Below are 22779 nucleotides of genomic sequence, written 5' to 3'. Positions count from 1 at the left end.
AGTGGCAGAGGGTAGCTATTGCAGGTTGTTGCATGGAACAAGAAGACCTGTGACACTTCTGAAGTATAGTTGAATTATAGTTTATTTCATGTAACAAAAATAATGCACAAGCAGACATCTGTCACATAGGTCTGAATACTTGTTTATTAGTTACAAAACGCTCTAGTTTTGGATGTTACTATAACTAAGCTTCACGTTGGTACAACTTTTTGAATCATTTTTTTTTAAACACTGTTAAGACAAACAAACCAAATTAACCCAACTATTCTCTGTAGGAAAAAAAAAACTAATTTTATCATTAATACAGGAAAAGGAGCACCTTTTTCAGACTTAGATGAAGGGTTGTTCATTTTTAGCTGAAATTTACAACCTCAATAGCTACTAAGATATAAAATTATGTTGCATTTTGTCACCACCTACAACACTTTAAAAATGCAGAGAGCTGCAGATGCTAAACAGTCTTCAGGGAGCTTGTTTTTCCAGACCATTTGCTCTATCGCTTCCATTTTAAAAGGATTCTCATATAGCTTTCAATTGGCTTGGAATTCTTTACCCCTTGCTTTCTTCAAAGAGAAACAAATTTTACACAGTCTCATTGCAGCAAAATAGACACATGGACCTATGCCTCGAGTTTCAAACTTGGGAAGCTTTTGCTCAAGTTGCCAGCAAGAGTCTGATCTGCTCCATGCAGCACTTCAAGAAAACTCTCCACCTGGAAAAAAAAAGCAACTTGAATAAAGTAAAATATGGGAAATGCTAAGCAGGATGAACTTATTTTGTCAAGCACCTTGACCAGGATATAGATCATTTCCAAATTTCATGCTGACTCTTCACTAGTTTACAGAACATCAAATAATAATTTCTACAGAGTTAAGTACACAAATGCCTTCAAAGCTTTCTAAGTTTTGAACTTCCCAAAAATCAGTCAATATCACTTCGGTGACAATGGACAAACTTCCTTTGCAATTTATTCATTAATGCTCTTTTACATATATTAAATATATGGGGAAAACATTGTGTAAGGTGTTTCTATGTTTAGAAAACAAAACAAACAAGGTTATAATATAGGTAGTCTTTATCTTTGTCTTTCAACCAAAACTGAGCCCAAAATATTGGTTGCTAAATGAGTAGACCTTTCCTGCCACAGTTGTTAAGTGAATCACTGCAATTGTTAAATTAGTAACATGGTTATTAAGTGACTCTGATCATTGATTTTGCTTATCAAAAAGTAAATATGAGCCAGTTGCCAAGCATCCAAATTTTGATTTCATGTCTGTGGGGATGCTGCAATGTTTGCAAGTGTGAAAAACGGTCACAAGTCACTTTTTTTCAATGCCATTTTAACACTGGATGGTCACTAAACAAATGGTTGTTAGTCAAAGACCTGTATTTATTTCACCAAATTTATAACCCCATTTCTGAAGAACTATAGGCAGTGTACAAAAAAGAACAAAATTACAACACCAACAGACAATAAAAACCTTCTAATCTGAATAACTAGGATCAATGCTGTCAATCAAAGGAATTGGTGAAATTCAAAACGTACAGGTGAAACTCAAAAAATTAGAATATCGTGCAAAAGTTCATTTATTTCAGTAGTGCAACTTAAAAGGTAAAACTAATATATGAGATAGAACTCATTACATGCAAAGCAAGATAGTTCAAGCTGTGATTTGTCATAATTGAGATGATTATGGCTTACAGCTCATGAAAACCCCAAATCCACAATCTCATAAAATTAGAATATTGAGAAAAGGTTCAATATTCTAGGCTCAAAGTGTCCCACTCTAATCAGCTAATTAAGCCATAACACCTGCAAAGGGTTCCTGAGCCTTTAAATGGTCTCTCTGTCTGGTTCAGTAGGAATCACAATCATGGGAAAGACTGCTGACCTGACAGTTGTGCAGAAAACTATCACTGACACCCTCCATAAGGAGGGAAAGCCTCAAAAAGTAATTGCAAAAGAAGTTGGATGTTCCCAAACTGCTGTATCAAAGCACATTAATAGAAAGTCATGTAGAAGGGAAAAGTGTGGAAGAAAAACATGCACAAGCAGCAGGGATGACCGCAGCCTGGACAGGAGTGTCAGGAAAAGGCCATTCAAAAGTGTTGGGGACTTTCACAAGGAGTGGACTGCATCAAGAGCCACCACACACAGACGGATCCTGGACATGGGCTTCAAATGTCGTATTCCTCTTGTCAAGCCGCTCCTGAACCACAAACAACGTCAGAAGCGTCTTACCTGGGCTAAAGACAAACAGACCTGGTCTGTTGCTCAGTGGTCCAAAGTCCTCTTTTCTGATGAGAGCAACTTTTGCATCTCATTTGGAAACCAAGGACCCAGAGTCTGGAGGAAGAACGGAGAGGCACATAGTGCAGGATGCTTGAAGTCCAGTGTGAAGTTTCCAGTCTGTGTTGATTTGGGGAGCCATGTCATCTGCTGGTGTTGGTCCACTGTGCTTCATTACATCCAGGGTCAACGCAGCCGTCTACCAGGAGATTTTGGAGCACTTCATGCTTCCTTCTGCAGACGAGCTTTATGGGGATGCTGACTTTCCAGCAGGACTTGGCACACTGCCAAAACCACCAAAACCTGGTTCAATGACCGTGGAATTACTGTGCTTGATTGGCCAGCAAACTCACCTGACCTGAGCCCCATAGAGAATCTATGGGGCATTGCCAAGAGAAACGTGAGAGACATGAGACCTAACAATGCAGAAGAACTGAAGGCCGCTATTGAAGCATCTTGGTCTTCCATAACACCTCAGCAGTGCCACAGGCTGATAGCTTCCATGCCACGCTGCATTGAAGCAGTAATTCCTGCAAAGGGAGTCCAAACCAAGTATTGAATACATCTGCACGCTTATATTTTTCAGAAGTCCAATATTGTTCTATGTACAATTCTTGTTTTATTGATTGCATGTAATATTCTAATTTTCTGAGATTGTGGATTTGGGGTTTTCATGAGCTGTAAGCCATAATCATCACAATTATAACAAATCACGGCTTGAACTATCTTGCTTTGCATGTGATGAGTCTATCTCACATATTAGGTTCACCTTTTAAGTTGCATTACTGAAATAAATGAACTTTTGCACAATATTCTAATTTTTTGAGTTTCACCTGTAGAAAGCTTTGAAGGCTATGTATCACTGTAGAAATTATACCAGAATTTACCGCCCAGGACTACAAGAAATCCCTCTGAGATCTGGCAGCTTAATCACCAATGCTTTTTCTGGCACTAACATGTTCCCTTATTTTACAAGTGGGAACCTCAAAATATTGGCACAAAAATATATTCAGGGAATTTATTTATTGATAAATATCTTGCCTCTGGTTCAAGAGCTTGAATTCGTAGGACTCCCTCCAATTTTTCCTTCAATGCAACAACCTTGTGAGGTAATTTGAGCAGAGAGAATTACAACAGCTCCAAATCACTTGGTGAGCGCCCATGGCTGAGGGTGGACTCAAATCTGGGTTTTCCCAGTGCCAGCCCAACACCTTAACAATTTTTAAGGCATAGGTTATATAACTTGAAGCTGGGAGGGGAAGGAAGAAAGAAATGAGAAGAGAGCCGATTTTTTATTCTATTAATGAAATTTTACCAGCCATGTTTTTGAACATAAATCTCTAAAACAAAATTTAGATGAAGCCAGTATATCAGAGGTATTTATCCTTGACAATATCTCATAGCTTTTGCTTATTTCAGAAGTCATACATACCGAAGATGAATAAAATGGAAGGAGATTTTGAAATGCACAGGAGCATTTCTGTTCATTTATATGACCTTGCTTGAGCCCCTCCAATATGTTTTCCTAAAAATACCAGCAAAGAGTTAGATGCTGTTTGAATAAAGATTAATAAAGCTTATTAAGGTTGGTAACTCAACCATGAAAGACAAACATAAACAGTATGTTCCAATAAAAAATGTGAGTCATGGCAACCCAGTGATCAAAGAAAACATTTTAATATTAATAAGAATTCTGCATATGAAGAATACTAAACAGTAAATACTAAACACTGAAGTATTTAATATTCCACTGTGTTTCATGTGCATAAATTAATCTTTGAATCAATTTGGCTGTAGAAAAGGTATTAAAAATGTAATACTCCATAATTGCTAGAAGGGTTCTATGGGGTATTTTTATACAATAGTTGAAAAATAAGCACTTAAAACAAAAGATATATACATATTCTATCTCAATCAAGCTAAACCAATTTATTTCATAAAAAAATACTCATCCTTGTCTACACAGTAACAATTTTCTAGTGAAATTCTTGCACAAATTATAAAATGCAAGCCAGCCAGAGTTTTCCATCGTTAACATGGGGAAAGTGTTCTACCCTTCTTACGTGTATATGCTCATACACATAAAAATATAGGTTCCATTCCTTTCCATTATAGAAGACAATTTTATGATTAGTAAGAGAGCAAATGCTTAAAAAATTATTCAGAACTTCAGAAGATATGACAGTGCAGGTACAGCTCCAATATAATCACCCAGTTCTTTTTTTTAAGCATCTGTATGGCCCTTGGGGGAGAAAGCTGCTTTAATAAATATTTTTATATTTATAGCAGGTTTATAGCTAGAAAGCACATGAGTTCGAGTCCCATCTTAGCCATGAAAGCCAGCTGGTGTCAGGCTCAAGAAATAAGAAGCCAGAATATACTTCAAAAGCATTATGAGTTTATTCCATGCTGCCTATACAAAAGAATCTCATCTACTATCAGTGAAGCCAAATTGGTGGTAGATAACTGTCAATGTACTTCAAGGAGGACTGGACTTAGCTCTCTTACAGGAATGTAGTGAGTCCAAACTGATGATGTGTTTTACCCCACCCTTAGTTCAGCCTAGTCATTTCCTATTTTGGGCTGGTTACTCTCTTTTGTTGTAGTGGGGAATAGGAAAAGGAAAGATGTGTTGGATATGTTTATTGATGTATTTGTAACAATAATAAAGACGGGATATAAATAAATAAAACATTAAAGATACAATTCCTTTAATGCATACCTGGATACTTGCGATTCCAACATATTCCAAAACATCCCTCTGAATAATTTCTAAATTTTTGTCTAAATTGAAAACAGACCCTAAAAATGAGATTCTTCCATCTCAAAATTATATATTGATAAAACCTGGGTTGAAATCATTCCTTAACTGTCAAGTTTATATTATTATTATTTTTACCACTGTTAATTCCTGGAGCATATTGGAGAGTAATTCGCAACAGATGTCCTTCAAGATTTTTAAATGGAAATCTTCCTCAACTATTTCCAATTTCTCACACTCTTCTGTCTGGGATTTCTTTGAGCTGTCTACAGATCTCTTCTCACATTCATCCATATTTTGTAACACTCTAATTACGCTATCAATCAGAGCCAGATCTGAAATGCAAAAAAAAAAAAAAATTAAAATTATGAATGAAAGTATGTCAGGGCAAAGAGGAATTCCTAGTAACGAACTAAGTTTTAAAATAGGTAAGACTCTGGAGTCATTGACAATATCAGTACAATCTAAAAAAGACCCAGAACAGACAAAAGATAAACAAAGAGCAGCAACTCTTTCTTCACAAATTAACCTAATAATTATATTTGATTATAGATCAAATGAAAATATTTTCCAAAAATAATTTACAGACAAAACAGTCCATTTAAAAGAAAAAATATATATTAGAGGAAATGCACATATCTCTTATAATATTCTATATTAAAAAGGACAATGCCAATTTGTTAGAACGTTATCATTTCAGTCAAAAATCTATGGCCTCAGACAAACTGGAAAAAATAGTCATATATAATATTTATCATAAAACCATAAAATCATAAAAATGAAGAAAATTTATGCTATTATGATTTCAAATTGAATGTAGGAAAATTAACAACAGCTTCAATTTATGTCCAAATGACAATAAATAAAATATTATGAATATTTAATATTTTTATTTCTTGAAATTGCAGAGAGAAATTTTAGATATTGGGAGATAAACATGAGATGCTTTTATGTCGCTCTTTCCTCTTTTAGAAGTATTGAATAACAAATGTCCTTCAGAAATATTTATTTCACCAAACTTGCTCAAGTACACACTAGTGGGCTGTATCTCTAATTCATTAATCAATTTTATAGATGTGGAAGTGCTAGTTTCATTTAATGCAGATCACAATCCAATAACTGAGAGCGTGCCTAGAGGAACTTCCAGACCAATGGGAGTGGAAGCTGAATGGCCTATTATTACTGCAATTCAAGTAAACTGAAGCGCCAACGTGAATTAGAGATTCTTACAAATAAATTTACTTCTTGAGATTTCATAATCAACAGTGTGGGATTGCAGTAAAGCATTCATGAGAGACCTGCTTATTTCTTTGGCATGAAGGAAAAAGAAAACCATGCAAGAACAAAAGAGCATATTGATAAATAAACTAAAGCAATTATAAACAAAATATAAACAGAATCCAGTCTTGGATTTAGAACAAAGTGAATCAAAATCAACTGCCATAAAGGAAACAAATTATACTTATAAGAAGATGATTTTTTCTAAACAGAAATATTAGGAAATTAACGCCATTAAAAAAGGAAGAACTCAAGCTATGGCAAATTTACCACTTGTGAACAGCAATAGTAATGGTTCACATGTAAATTGAATTGAACATATTCCTGCAAATTTTCCCTTACCCAAACTCCATTCTAAACTATTGTTGTTGTTAGCTGCAAAGTCATGTCCAACCCATCGCAACCCCATGGACAACGTTCCACCAGGCCTTCCTGTCCTCTACCATCTTCTGGAGTCCATTTTAGCTCATGCCTACTTCTGACCTATGCTATCCTTCAAATACTCCATTTTGAAATTCTGTGATTATATTCCCCACCCCACCCCATATTGACTTATATAATATATAAGGTATAACACTTACTCCTTCCCATGTTTACATAGTCCTGATTTGTCTGTGAAGCAAAAATGGCTGTCAGCACAGATAAAATAGAAGCCAACAGGGTTTTCTGTTCTTGAACAATAATTGGTGGATCATCTGGCTGGCAGAGTTCATTGCAAAAGAGATTATAGAGCAGGCTCCATGTTTCCTTTCCTCTATCAGAAGATTTGACTGAAAAATTAGAAAAAAATTAGTCAATCTCTAAAAAATCTTTATTAAAGGACTTTCTACAAATACTTTGTCATTAAATGCTTCAGAAAACATACCAATTGTTTGAATGCCTTCATCCACTGTAGTGAGCAGCTGTAGAATATGCATATAAACTTCAAGTCCTTCAGAATTATCTGAGCTGCAGTAAAGCATTATGAATTTCAGTTACAATTATTCATTAAGAAATACTGTATTTATGTCTCTGTGTTGATGAGAAAATTCAGAGTTGAAAGGGGACATATTGCTGAAAAAAGCAAACATTCATTGAAAAGTTTCTTCCTCATTCAGTGATATTCAAGAGAGTTAAACCCCAACATTTACATTTTAAAATTGATATGATTTGATGTTCTTTGCTACAAAAGTAGGTAAAATGAACTTGAACATTACTTGTCCAATATGAAAAAGTGCCTTATATTTCTATGCTTGCATGCATATTGATAGATGTTTACCAAACTTGTTTTGCAGCTTCAAGCAGACAAGGTAGAATTTTAAAATCAGGAACATCATCTGGAGAATCATCTGTGGGCTGTTCCGCTGATGGACAAGAATCTTTTTTAATCCAGTTTATCATTAATTCTTCGTCCAAATCAAACAACTTATCAACCACTTCACCAACTTTCACCAGCAAGTCCACTAAAACAAAAATTAAAGTAGTTAAATTAAGACCACATAAAATACAAAACAACATTCAGAAAATAAAACATTTTAGTATTCTCTAGTGTACTACTATATAGTATATATCCTATATAATATTGCTAGCTAATAGTAATTAATTAATTTGGATGTATGCTGCTTTGAGAATCTTTACATAGTATTGGTAAATCAAATATAAATTTATTTTCAATTAAATAAATACAAATTAATCAGAAAAGTACCTGTCAGCCCTGAAGCTGGCCTGACTGAGGCCCTTTTGAAACTTCAGCACTCACACACAGGAGAAGAGGGACATGGAAGGGGGAGTAGAGATAGTTGGGGTGTTGTAGTCAAAACAAAATATGTTCTCTTGGGAACCAAGGACATTCCTGCAGGTGCTCAGAAGGAGGGGACTGGAGTCACCTAGCAACTGGACAGTGTCCTGATTGGACCATGTGACTCTTTTGAGAAAGTGCATAACTTTTACTTTTAATTAGGTGAAAATTGCTGGAATACTCAGAGATGGTTTTCACCGGCCTATGCCAATATGACATATCCAATAAACTTATTCTTTGAGGAATCTACCTGCCTCAGAGTTTGCTACGGATATGTTACTTGGAACCTTGACAGTACCCTCCTCCCCCCAAGTAACGTTTGTGGAATATTTTTTCTTTTCCTTTTTTCCTAAGTTTTATACTTCTTTTTTCAATTCACTCTGTAGGAGTAATCCAATAGAGCATAGCACGAAGAATTAGGATGTGGATTTCCAAACAGCAGTTTAATCTTATGCTACTAGCCATTACTAATTATCAGAGCAGCACTTTAGATTTTAAGGCCAAACTGTGCTTTGTAGTATGAAACGGCATGCATCATGTACCAACTGCCTACAACTTTTTAATTGGAAATGTTATACCTTTTCCTTTCATATCTTGTACTCTTCCCCTTTTAGCCTGTTTGCCTTTGTAAATATATTTAAGACAATTCAGAAAATCAGTGCCACTTATGGCACCTATGGTCGTTTTGCCCAAGACTTGGATTGCTAGAGACTCAAGAAAGATGTTTCCATTGTTCTTTTAGTTTGTGGATGTAAGTGCCAACAGTGCTTTATGAATATCACATTCCAATTTTATATTAATATAAATATAGTATATCGACAACCCAAAGATATTATAACCATAGGAAAAGAAGCCACCAAAGGTACTCCATGATTCACATGGTTTCACTGTATCATGGATTCTTTGTTTAACTAGGAATGCTTTGAGCAGTTATCCTTATAAGTAATTTAAAATGTCTGATTCCCATAATCAAAGTACATTAGTAGTTGTGCATTTTTCCTTATTTTAAAAAATGCTCTTTTATGCAATAAAATACAGTTTTCATATATTAGCTTACCATTTGTAGAACTAGACATGATAAAGCAGAAACAGTTATAGACAGACGGACTTTGTTTGATTCTCTCTACCCAAATATTAGCCACTTCAGATTGACAGAGGCAAGTCAACAGTAACCTAAAAAGAAATGGAAATGTAACAATGTGAGATTTTTTTGAAAAGCCCAAATTTATTTATCAGTTCTATAAGCATCTAAAGATAAGCTCATTAAATCTATTTCTAAGTTAACTTGTATAGGGTTGCACTTTTTAGTTTTTATCATGGTTTATGTTGATTAGATATACAATTAAAATTAAAATCAAATAAATGGTATGTGAAGTCAATTAGCATGTGTGTGTGTTTTCTGAGGTTCTCGCGGGTATTTGTATGTGGATCTTTGGTTATTTGGGTTTTCTCCCGCGTAAAATTGGAAGTATCTAGGCAACGTTTCGATGAAGTCTCATTCATCATCTTCAGGCTTGTGTCTTCAGCTCTGTGCTTCTCAAAGTAATGTTTATCTTTTCATTACTCTGAGAAGCACAGAACTGAAGACACAAGCCTGAAGATGATGAATGAGACTTAAATGAAACGTTGCCTAGATACTTCCAATTTTACGCGGGAGAAAACCCAAATAACCAAAGATCCATATATATATATATAGTTAAAAGGAGGACTAGTTCTATCTATCTATCTATCTATCTAGTCCTCCTTTTAACTTCGACTAATTTCAGGGGTGTCAAACTCGCACCCCATGGGCTGGATGCATCATGTGCTGGCCCCACCCCCACCTGGTTTAGTGAAGGGGGAAAAAGTCCCGATACGTCATGAGACATCGCCATGATGACACGAGTTTGACACCCCTGATTTATTTGGACTGTCAGCTTAAATCAGTTTTAAAACTGATATAACCAGCTTTTGGAGACAACAGAAAAGGAAGATAAAAATGTACTGAGTAAACATATTGGTATTTTATTTTACTCAGACATTTGAACTTTAGAGCATTAGAAAATGGCCTCATTTACACTTAACACTAAACCAGAATTATGGTTAATTTATAATCAAGCAACAACAATTCCATCAGTGGTTTATCTGTACAAGCAAAGTAGGCATGTCTGGCTTCTGATATCGAGGAAAAATTGTATGAATTAAACAGAAATCTTGGTTTGTATAAAACAACCATACAGAGAGTTGATCAGATCAACGAATTGCATTTCACTGCAAGAGAAGCTACAAGCATTTAGCATTTAAAAACTACAAGCTACAAATCTGTGTACAGTGTACACAAACATTACGACTATTCCCAGGTAAACCAGAATTCTATCATTCTAGCTTACCATTGTCTCCTATGCTAAAGGTATTTAACAAAAACAAGCTTACCTGCTTGTTTCAAGCAGAGTTGGGGAATCAGAATCACATAAACGATGAAGCACTATTTGTCTGGAAAAATCACATATCGGTTAAGCAGCATACAACATGTGACAAACATTATTTTCTATGCCTTTACTCAAGACATCTGTCAACTTTTCCTGAGCCTCCCCCCATCTTTAACATTTAGAGTTGCCAAAATAAAGTGCAAGTGCAATTTTGGAGGATGTTTTACTACAGGTAGTCCTCGCTTAGCGACCGTTCAAAGTTGTGACAGACCCTTCCCCCCCTTAAAAAGCTACTTACGACTCAATTGCAGAGTTCACATGCACACATAGCCTGAAGTTATCGGACTATATTTTGGGCGCTCGGCAACCAGCTCACCTTTATGGCTGGTTGCAGCATTCCACATGACACTTTTTGCCAGTTTTTAGCCTTTGGGACTGGTTTCCAGCAAAAACAATTATCCGTAAGAATATATGGATTCACTTAATGAGCGCCACAAAAAAGTCATAAAATCAAGCAAGATTGTGTGCACGCCTTCGTTTACAACTGCCATGACTAAAATTCTTTACTCCATTACAATCGTTAAGTGGAAGATTACCTGTACAAACTACAGAAGGCAGACTTTTTCAAGTGTAGTCCCAACATACACAAGCTGCCTTTTTTTGATCTACAGAAGAATGCTTAAAACTGTGCTTTTTAAATAGGTCTTTGAAAGTTAATGCCAGCCTACCACTTTTTATTTATTTTAGACTACCACTTTTATTATTGTTTATGCTGAGTGAGATGCTTGTGATGCTGTAGGACAGGGGTCCCCAGGGCTGCACAAGCTGTGAGTGAACATGCACGCACAGCTCCACTTGTGCTCACACCCATCACTTGCGCAGATGGAGCTGTGCCCACTTGCACACATGGCTGCCACTCACACAGAATCATCCCCTCTTCCCCAACCGGGCTACCAAGCAGGAAAGGTTGGGGACCACTGCTGTAGAACACTTCTTTTTATCCCTAGTTTGATTACATTGATTGACATATTACATTACTATATATTCTTGATACATTGAGTGATTCAGAGAGAATGATCTATGATGGGTGTCAAACTTGGGTCGTCACGGCATAATCACATGATGTATCACAACTTTTTTCCCTTTGCTAAATCAAATGTGAGCGTAGCCAGTGCGTGACGCATCCAGCCCGCAGGCTGAAAGTTTGACAACCCTGATCTACAACATCAACCCAAGTACCTAGTTCTACACAAGTATACTTGTAACATTTCTAATAAAATCTGTAGCAAAACCCTTCTGGAGGAAACAGTAAGATTTATTGCTTCTACTAATTAACAATTCAACAGCAACAACATTGTCCTGTTTTGCATAATATAAGAGATGCTATATAGGACACTGAAACAGGAAGGTAGACCTCATTAGTAAGGTAGGGTAAAGTAGGACAGGACAAGACAGAATTCTTCATTGGCCAACTATGATTGGACTCACAAGGAATTTGACTCTGAAGTGTAAATAAACGTGAGGATTGTCATAATTACTTTTTCATCACTGTCATATGCACACAGTCGCTAAGCATGGACTACCTATATGGTTATAGCACTAAACAGATGCATCACTGGTCCATAAACCACACCTTTTACCGTTGAACTACTCATGTTCCATATTTCCTATTTACATGACCAGGTTCATAGTGTCTGGCACAGATATGGAAATATCCTGAGGCATGGCCCTTTCAGTCAATCTTTTCGTCTCTGCCCTTTCTATTTGGTCTGTATCTGCGATTGCTATCTTGCACCCCATTTAAAATCAAACAGAGTATAAAGCTGCAGGCAAGCCCTACTGCTTTTCCCAAAACATTTCTCTTTCTCGTGATTCCCTTAACCCTGCACCCATCCCCAACACATCAAACACAATAAGAGGTACAATTCCCCTGGAAACTATAATGGGAAAATAATATTTCTGAACTGGCCCCGTGTCAAATTCAGTGCTTTTCATTAACACATGCCTTTTCATTGCATGTAAAATGACACTAGCAGTTAAAACAAAACAAAGGGGAGGAATAGAGAAGGATAGCACAAAACTAAAACATGGCATAGGTAAAATGCCACAAATAAGGCAAATGTAGCACTTCGCTATTTCTTGTGCTAGCATCTGGATATATTTTCTGCCAGAATAACACCATAAGAGAGGGTATAACGGCACCCAAAGAACAACTACAGCATAATTTGGCACCAAGTCATAACAGAACCAGACAATCCAGACATCCCAATTTACAACAGCAGTGTTTTTGCTGACACAAGGATGAATGAGTTAAACCAACAGTGGGAAAATGGCTAAGAGATACAGATTTAACATCTTTTTTTTTCGTAAATTTTATTTGACTTTTCACAAAGAGAAAAAAAAATACAAATAAAACAACTTTTTTGAAAGCAGCATAATCCCGGGTTACATTTCTTCGTACAGACACAAATTCAGGTTCATGCTCATTTTTATATTCTATTCCATATCTTATTACTATTTTACATTTTCGGGATAGCTTCTCCCCTCTTTTAATTTTCTCAATTTTATTTTAATTATCTCATCTCAATTCAAATCATTGTATTTATTTTTTTGCTTGTCCTATTTCAATTATCTATTATCTTTTCTAATTAAACAAAATTTTTCCTGTAGTTATTACTCTTATTTAGGCTTCAATATATACCCTAAAGTATATATTCAATATAATACAACATTCAACATAATACATAACTTCCATTCAGATTCTGCTTGTATTCTTAAAATACACACTATATTCTTAAAAAAAGAAAAAAGTATAAATGTATGTAATTAAAACAACACATTCCATTCCAATTCAATTCTATCATTAATATTAATATTCATTAAAGTATTAACTTCTTTAACATTACTTTTCAATTAAATATCATACTTCTATGGGAACAAATATAAGCTTTCCATAATTAAATCCCCCCACTCTTCACTTATATTTTATAAAACATTAACTAATTAAAATGTTCCCGTTCCTTCCTAATTCAATTTTCTCACTTATTTTATTTCACTTATTTTATTAACAAAACATTTCACTAAATTACACTAACTATTTTATCCCTCATTTTAATCATACATTGTTTCCAATTTTCTAAAGTTATTTCTATTACTAATATAACAATACAATCTTATGTACCTTTTCAGTTAGATTTTCACCCATTATCTCTAAATAGGTCCTGTTTCTCTATATCTTGCTCTGGTCCTGTGTAACTTCTTTTCCTTTCCTTCTTCCCTCTCTTCTTCTCTCTCCCCTTTTTACCCCCTTGTCTCTCTACCTCTATTTCTCTCTCCTGTATTCCCCTTTTCTGTTGCTTTCCAGTATTATACTTATTTTTTGAATTATTTTTCTTTTCTTTGGTTGTTTTTTTAAAATCTTAAATTCTCTGTTCTCTTTTCCCCCTTTCCTTTTTCTTCCCCTCATAAAATTACTTATTCATTAAAGATGGCTTCTTCTTTGTCCCAGTCTTCTTGTTTTGCAGACATTTCTTGTTGTTTCTCATAGTTCCAAATCTCCCATTTCCAAGAATTGAAAAACGAAGCCAAAAGAACCCTTCCCTTCTTGTGCATCTTCTTTGTACTTTTTAAGTTCCATTTTCAATTCATCCAGAAGTGGTGCCATTGTATAAATTTTTAAACAACCAGCCGACTTATTTTAGTCATTCAAATGTAATAACCAAGAATCCAAAGATCACCAAATAATCCAAATACACGCAAGCTGTTTCTTTTTGCTCTTTTTTTCACTTTCTCTTCTTGGGGTTACTGTTTAGTTGCAAAGTTTCAGTTAAAATGTATCTTTTAGAAGTCTTGTTGAAGTTTTACTGTTTACTTTTTAATTCCAGGCAGTCTCTTCCCTCTTCCAGATCCTGCCCTTATTCTTTTTCTCTCCCTTCCTGCTTATGAAAAAAAAAATTTTAGTGTCCAGAAATCTTTATTATCCCTTTGGGATTTTGTTTTATTTTCAGCTTAATTGCCTATTAACGTCAAAGCGGATTTTTCCAATTTCTTATTTAAGTCTCTTAGTTGTCAGTATAGGGAAGGAGAGAGAAGAAAAAAAAAAAGGCAAACCTTTCCCTTTTCACTTTCCTTCGCTGCTTCTGACTCTTCTTTGGGAGCGATGTTATTTTTTTGTAAGTTTAAATTCCAGGGTACCTTAGCTGTTGCTTTTACAATTTAACCAGGTCAGCCAAAACTTTCACTTCTTATCTTCTTCCAGCACATTCTTTTACGGTCGAGTTCTTCTTTGTGGTGGCCATTTCTGACCACCACTGCAACCGCCTTCGGGAAAGGGAGTAATGGCCAGCCGACGAGGGGAGATGCGGTTCTCCTCAACCCTGCTGGCGGTTTCCCCCCTCTTCACCACCTCTATGGGGTGGCTTAGCCCTAAAACCAGCTGGCTCAGGGCGCTCCAGCGGCGAGTCCAGACCAAAACCATGCACGATCGCGGATTTCTGTCTGCCGTCGAAGAGACTTCAAACCAGGAGTCAAGATAACAGATTTAACATCTGATTGCCTTATATTACTATCAATGAGTTTTGGATGAGCAATCCTTTGCATTCATAATATACAGCTCTTTTGAAATAAAAAAGAAGTTTAACTAGATCATTGCAATAGCAGGCTTTATCTTTTAAAGAAGGAATGAAAGATTTTATCTGGGCATCTCCAAAATACAAGCTATTCTTGATAAGGTTCTATTCACACTATATTAAAACTGCAGTTCCCGCAGCTGAAGGATAAACAAAGAATTAATGGAAGTGAGAAAAGAGATAGGGTTGCTTTGGGGTGGGGGAAGGAACATGAAAGTTAAACAACTACACAAATTAGATTGTAATAAAGATATAGATCCTGCTGATGTAGCCAAGCCCCTCCCCCAAAATTGTCCTTGATATTGTTTGCTAATACACATGTATAAAGTCATTTCCCCCCCTCTAATATTCCTTTTATTCTTATGTTTGGACAACGACACTGAGTTTTCTGTATCTTCCTCCTTAAGAAACATTTATATCCACCTGCCAAGCCTTACTAATGTTAACATCAAGAATATTTTTCTTTCATTCTATATTAAGAATGGTGTTTTAGTAGCAACAGGAGCTAAAACTGGAGTCTGAAAATCATGGAAAAAAACCTTACCCCAGGTTCTCATCTTTACTAATAGATAGACATGTATCTTGACAGCAGGCCATATTTCCCAGAATACCAACACAGATTTCCTGCAATGAAAAATATAGTAAGTTAACGTAAACTTATATATACATTAAGGTAAACATTATCAAGGATATATATGCTTAGGTGTGTTCTCAATGTATGCAGAATCAATTGAAGCAGGAAAATAGTTCTTTATGCTCTCATTTTTTCTCCTCAGTGAATAACCAAATCCTTTAATAAGGTTTAATAACATATTTATTATTATATTTCTTATACTGATATCCTTTGCGCAAAACAACATTTTGGTATATATATTGTCATTTTCTACAAGCTGTATTATCTTATAGGCAGATGAGGAAGTGCTGCATATATTTCCTTGAGCTCCTAAAGGAAAGGTGCAATAAATCTAACAAATCAATCAGTCTCTTGCTAACAATGTGACATGGTTCTACCTCTATCAAGATACTTATTTTAACTATCCCATTGTGTAAATTTTTATTCTAGAAGAAGGGGCAAGCAAAGAACACACTGGCTCAATAATATCAAATCTGATGCAAAGTTGAACATACAATTGAAAGAAACTGCATTGGTCAGAGTATCATGGAGAGCACTTGCCTATAAAGTCACCAAGAGTCGGACATGACTAAATGGTTAAAAACAACAGCAATTTTGGAAGTTATATCCAGGTCATTCAAAATCTTAGTTATGCCAAGTCATGGCCAATCAGCATATGTCAGTTAATATTTGTTAAATAGAAGCACAGAAGTACACAATCCTGTGATTCTGTAACTGTACTGTTTCTCAAGATTAGTAACATTTAAAATCTATGAATGTCCTAGAACTCTCATGCTGTTGCTAAGTCCTCAGGTCTTAAAGCTGCTGACGTTGAAAAATACTGCTATAACCAATGATAAAATATTAGTAAACCATAGAAGTATATTATAAGTAATGGATTAAATACAAGAGTTAGTAACAACTCAGAAATATTTAGTCAGTTGTATAGATAGTCTTCAACTTACAACAGTTCGTTTAGTGGCTGTTCACAGTTGCAATGGCACAGGAAAAAAGTGACTTAGGACAGTTTTTCATATTTACAACAGTTGTACCATCCCCGTGGTCACATGATCAAAATTCAGAATTCAGTACATGCTTGGCAACCAACATATTTGTGATGGTTGCAGTGTCCCAGTGTCATGTGATCACCTCTTGCACCCTATTGATAAGCCAAATTTGTTTAACAGCCGTGCTACTAACTTAACAACTGCAGTGATTCCCTTAACAACTGTGGCTAGAAAGGTCATAAAGTGTTACAAAACTCACTTAACAATTATTTTGCTCAGTAACACAAATTTTGGACCCAGTTGTCATTGTAAGTCAAAGACTACTTGTATTTAATGGCTTTCTCCTACTTTATGAGATTGTATCTTTATTTGCTGTTTGTAGTTTATTTAACCGCATAATTCCTATGGTCCAAAACTCAACTACATAAGTAATAAACATATTCATAATAGAACTTACAGTAAGTCGAGGACACTTGGACTTTGCAAGAAAAACCATAAATATGTCAGGGGCTTTAAATTCTTGTAAAAATAAAGCAACATCCTGAAAGAAAGAAAGTTGGGCAAAGCTTATTTGGTGAGGAGTAGCATAATTTTTAAAAGTTCATTTTGGAGTTACATATACTAGTTACAAAACTTTTTCTGCTAGCACCATCACAATTTTTTTTTATTTAAAGTTTGAATTTATAAAATTCATGTTATCTCTTCTGAATGGTTCTTGGCAACACAGGAATTTAGACAGAAATGTGGTTTACATTACATACTTTCTTTCTGTAATTTATTCCATAAACCAGTTGATCATAAACAAATGATGTAAACATTAATGAATAGATAGTAGAAGATAGGTTGTTTCTTTTGGAAGAGGTGTATCAACAAAACTCAACAGTGCTTAACTGAAGATATGATCTGAAGTATATAAGATCAATGTGAGGAACTTTACATAGATTTAATAAACTTAATCTATGCCAAATGTTCTTAGGAATCAATATGACACTGCTACCCCATATAACAATAAATCTGGGTAGAAAAATATGAATACGTTTTACAGGGGTCAGGTTGAAGAAGTAACAAATATACGACTTAAAAATACCACTTACTTATAATAATTAAATTTTAATATGTACATCACAGAGATTCTTAAATTTATCAACTTGTACAAGTAATATGAGTAAACAAAGCACAGAAAAATATTTGATTATGTTCCAACTCTGCCTATACAAAACTGATCAGGCATAAAAGAAAAATGGATAGATGTATGGATGTAGACATATAGATGTATATAAAAGTAAAGATATGTTTTTGCTTGAAAAAGATAGCCCCTCTTCTCTGCAAAAAAAAAAATCTTTCAGAAATCTTTAATTTATGACTAGCAGCTTATCGTAATATCATTCCCATGGTTTTAATCGTTTCCAGTTAATACTATATATACACTCAATTCTATTCTCAAATAATTTTAATACTCTACAGAAGGTCGTTTTAACTCATACCTTATCCATTGACATGTCCCATACTTTGCAAATATCATTCTCCATCTCTTCATCTAGTTCCATTTGTTCTTCTTCATTGTTCAGTTTTGAAGTATACTTTGAAGAGTTAACAAAGTTGTAAAGTAAATAAAAACAGATATAAAAGTACAAAGTAACTGTGAAAAACCTACCAGTAGACTTAAGTAGTTATTGTAACAATTATTGCTAGTTACATAAAGCATAACAAATACATTTATGTTGCAATTAAACTACTGTAGCAGTTTGCAGCCAGAGTCCACTCAGGTTATTAAAGGATCACTTTTAAATTTCAATGTGATCTTTTGTTTTACATTTTTTGTACTTTACATTTAAACTATATATCTACCTTACATATGCATCTATAACTCTTAGCTATTGGCCAGGAGCATCATGGACACTGTGGCCATGGTTAGGATGCTAGATGGAGGTTAGCACGCCCATGTTCAAGACCAGAGTGCTGCTGTAGGGCAGAGTTGAGCTCCTATCCTTCACTCCAGCTGGGTGTCCCCCAGGGAACGGTGATATCACCAGCTAAGTTTCTGACACGAGGGTAGGCAAGCTATTGGCCAATGATGATAATCAAATGATATTTATCAACTTTAAGATGATAGATTAGCTTTCGTGGTCCTGTGCCACCCAAATTAATCTAATTGTGGATTACAAATAATCACAGATATGCTGACACTTTGTTAATGTGTATTTTACATATTCTGCTACTCTTCTCTTTGTTCAAAGCTAGGCACTGTTTGAAATAAGAATGTTTGTTTTTTACTTCTATTGGTTCAGTTAATTAAATTAAAAGGCATTTCTCTGGAAAGTCCCAAACTCTACCATATCTTTGGACTGTAAATGTTTGAAATTTACATATACATTAATATTAGTGCCATAATAGGAAATCACCTAACAATTCAACATGTCTATGTCAGCATAGACAGTAATTGCATATGATTGTCTTTCATCTATGGCATCTGTGCTTTGTCAATACAATGAATTCATTTAGATTCTGCTCTATGGGTTTTTCTTTGTTCCGATGCATCCTGAATTAATCATAGAGTAACTGAATATTTTTAGTAATTATTTAACTCCCATTCAGCTTCTCCCATTAGAAAATAGTTCCTGTTTTTGACTGATTTTGTTCAAATTTTAACAGAAGATCCTTGGGTATCCTTTTTTAACACTCTGATTACATTTCTGCATCTGCAAACTTGAGTTATAATTTAAGCTATTTCCCAATTAACTATTAAATACCTGTTCCCAAGGTACTGACTCTGACAAATAACCTGCCTTATGTTTGCCACACTTCTATGAAAAAATGTTTCACATTCAGCATATAACAAGCACACACAAAGAAGATAATCAATACAGAGTACCTCAATTAATTTCTCAAGCACACCTATCAGCCAGTGTTTGCTGTAAACTGTATTTCCAATGGAATCCCCAGCGGCCACTTCTTCTTCCTCTGAATCACTTGAGGGGGGTGAAGGATTTCTGTCCATATTTATGCAATGCTATCCTACTAATAGATTGAAAAGTTCCTAAAAAAAGAGTAGAAAACAAAGTTCAAACATTTTATTTTAAAAGAAAACTGTCTTAAGGATAAGGCCAAAAAGCATTAATCTTGTTAGCAAGAGATGCGGAAGGCCACAGCAGTAAAATTCTTGCAACTGTTTGAACATATCCATGGTCCCTCCCAATTTTAACATTTCAATGCTTTGCAAATACTCATTTGTTTCTCTGTTCATTCCTGCATCAAGGCCTTGCAATACTTGCCTGCCAAATAGTAAACAATGTGTGTTATTAAAAACAATAATCTCCTAGGTTTAAAAATAAATATATCCAGAATTAATTGTTGAGAAGCCTGTTAAAACTTACAGTACATAGCTTCAGAAGAGGGGTCTTCAAACTTGACAGCTTTAAGACTTGTGGACTTCAACTCCCAGAATTCTTCCTCCATGGTTAGCTCAAGAATTCTGGGACTTGAAGTCCACAAGTGTTAAATTTGCCAAGTTTGAAGACCTTGTTTCAGAACAAGCATTCTCACATTGCACCTAAGAAATCATTAAAAAAAAAACAGCTGAAGATGTATACATGTCTATTGACTTGTTTAAGTTAGGAGGAAACACACTGATGTTTTCTCTAACTGGAAGTTCAAAGCTATTCAGATGTGTCCCCTTGGATTTAAAATTCCCAAGAATGATTTCTAAGTAATTTCCCAGGAAAAAAAGAGGGCTGTTCAATATAACTAATTACAGGTAGTCCTCGACTTACCACCACAATCGAGCCCAACATTTATATGGTTAACTGAGACATGTTAAGTGAATTATGCCCCATTTTATGACCTTTCTTGCCACAGTTCTTAAGTGAATAACCACAGTTGATGAATTAGTAACAGGTCGTTAAGTGAATCGGGCTTCCCCATTGATTTTGCTTGTCAAAAGGTTGCCAAAAGGCAATCCCATGACCTTGGAACATAGCAACGGCCATAAGTAAGAGTCAGTTGCCAAGCATCTGAATTTTGATTATTTGATCACGGGGAGGCTAAGTGTGAAAACAGTCACAGGTCACTTTTTTCAGTGCCACTTTGGACAGTCCCTAAACAAACTGTTTTAAGTCAGTATTGGACGCATGCAGCCCCGGACATCTAAGGGCATCACAGTCCTGTTGTTGCTCAATCTTGGGTGGCTGAACACCACTTGTCCCTCTAAGAAGTTGGACACCGACCGCTCAGGGGTCACATAACTACTCGTTCATGGGGAATAATTGCAATCCACAAACCCTATCATGAATGGAGTTCAACAGGTTACCCGCACCTGTAAGGTAGACACACGCGTAGGGTAGACACACGCTAAGATCAGGTGTAGTGTAGTCAAGGGCTACCTGTACAAACTAATATAAAATAAAACCAAAAAAGGGAAAACAAAGTCAGAGGAATTCAGTTGAAAAGGGAAAGACAATCCTTTTCCTCTACTTAAAGCTCTGGGGCCAGTTCAGAGCCCTAGAACCGAAAACAAGTCGGGGTCGAGCTAAAACTATCGAGTTTTAAAGGGATTTTGTTCCTCCTCGCCCTCGTCCTCAGGAAAGCCCCATTCACAGAAAACCAATTTTCCACAAGCCACGGGATCCGGGGACCCCGCTTCTCCCGCCATCCCTGCCAACCTCCGCTGAAATCCCAGCGCCGCAGCGCCCCTTCCAACTTCAGGCTTCTACCACCCCCACCCCCACCCCACGCTACCCGCCCGCACGGCACTAATGCGCGCGCGCACACACATACAAAGTTTAGCTTCCCGCCGTTCCGGTGGCCGATTCCGATTGGCCCGAGTTTTTGTTTTGTTCCTAGTTGACTCCGCCTCCTTTCCAGCTTTCCTTCTGTTCCCGCCTCCCCTGGGTTGAACCAACTCATTAGCGGCCTCGGGCCTGGGCCGCTCGGGCGGCGAGACAAACCTCTTTCGCTCCCGCAGTTGGCAAAGAGCCCCGGTTGAATCTAGAGCGGTTCCGCTCTCCCAGCGGGAAGCGGCTTCCTCTCGCAATAGGCCAGGAAATTGGGTCCCAGTCTCGGAGAAGATAGGTCCGTCCTCGTTAACGCAAGCCAGCCTTTCGGCTCTTCTGACGCGGAGGCGAGGGCGGGCGCCCCCAGACGTTTAAAGCGCCCTCCGCCGGCTTCTCGGTGCAACTTCTTCCTCGGGTTGTGCGAGCGAAGCGCCGAGACGCTGGAGGACGGATGGCAGGCCGGACGCGACTCACACGTTCTCCCCGTTCAAATGCCGCGTCTTGGTTGCTTTAGGACAGGCATCTCCAACCTTGGCAACTTGTGGACTTCAACTCCCAGAATTCCTGAGCTAACATGACTGGAGGAGGAATTCTGGGAATTGAAGTCCACAGTCTTAAAGTTGTCAAGGCTGGAGACCCCTGAACTAGATTGTCATTGCACAAAGGAATATATACAATTTTCCCAATACAGGTAGTCTCGACTTACGACATCGACTGAGCTTTGCTGGCTGAGGAATTCTGGGATTTGAAGTCCACAAGTCTTAAAGCTACCAAGTTTGGAGACCCCTGCTTGAGGAAGTGATGGCGCCCGGCCGACCTTGACTGCCTTCCAAGGCATGCAAGGTTGCTTGGCCTCATTAATATTGGGGGGGGGGTGTCTCCCGGGAAGAAAAAAGGCAATTGTAAGCCGTAAAGCTGCCAAGCAAAACGATATGGTTGCAAACTCCTGGAATCTAGGTCAATTCAAGGCTTTTTACCTTTGTACTTGTATTTTTTTTAACATCAAATAAGGTAGGAAAAGAGTAATGTGACTTTTGAAAATTCTTCTCAGCTGCTTAACTCTTGTCTTCTCTGGGTCAGTCAAAGGGTTTTTTTTACCTGTGGAAAGGGAATTTCACGAAGGCAGTAGTGTCACAAAAAAACAGGAAAAGCCCAAGGGGAACATCAGGTCAGCCAGAAAACAAACTTACACAGGAAAAGGAATCAAATAAAAAGTATTAAAGAATCCCTATAGACAAAAGCCTAAGT

General features: G+C 36.5%; 1 protein-coding gene across 6 annotated transcripts; it reads right to left on the bottom strand.

Moving 5' to 3' along the window:
• Window positions 1-64: 64 nt before the first annotated feature.
• Window positions 65-22218, bottom strand: SAAL1 (serum amyloid A like 1). 6 transcript variants are annotated; one of them, XM_087920429.1, is made up of 14 exons: window positions 21706-21822; window positions 21075-21150; window positions 19635-19799; window positions 18247-18342; window positions 17220-17303; window positions 15687-15766; window positions 10519-10578; window positions 9164-9279; window positions 7588-7771; window positions 7195-7277; window positions 6911-7099; window positions 5190-5386; window positions 3723-3815; window positions 65-712 (listed from the first exon to the last, which is right to left on the bottom strand). In XM_087920429.1, the coding sequence occupies exons 3-14, from the start codon at window positions 19758-19760 to the stop codon at window positions 620-622; spliced, it is 1401 nt and encodes a 466-aa protein (XP_087776555.1). In that variant the 5' UTR covers window positions 19761-19799; window positions 21075-21150; window positions 21706-21822; the 3' UTR covers window positions 65-619. The 6 variants fall into 6 exon arrangements, with proteins under 6 accessions (XP_087776555.1, XP_026562458.1, XP_087776561.1 ...); XM_026706673.2 differs by lacking the exon at window positions 21075-21150 and having other exon boundaries at window positions 21706-22218; XM_087920435.1 differs by lacking the exon at window positions 21075-21150 and having other exon boundaries at window positions 21536-21860.
• Between the last annotated feature and the right edge of the window lie 561 nt (window positions 22219-22779).

Source organism: Pseudonaja textilis, chromosome 1 (assembly GCF_049901715.1).
Source record: "Pseudonaja textilis isolate UNSWEBS1 chromosome 1, rPseTex1.2, whole genome shotgun sequence".
Taxonomy (NCBI): Eukaryota; Metazoa; Chordata; class Lepidosauria; order Squamata; family Elapidae; genus Pseudonaja; species Pseudonaja textilis.
Note: the sequence above shows the minus strand (reverse complement) of the source record. Positions and strands in the feature narration are given on the sequence as shown.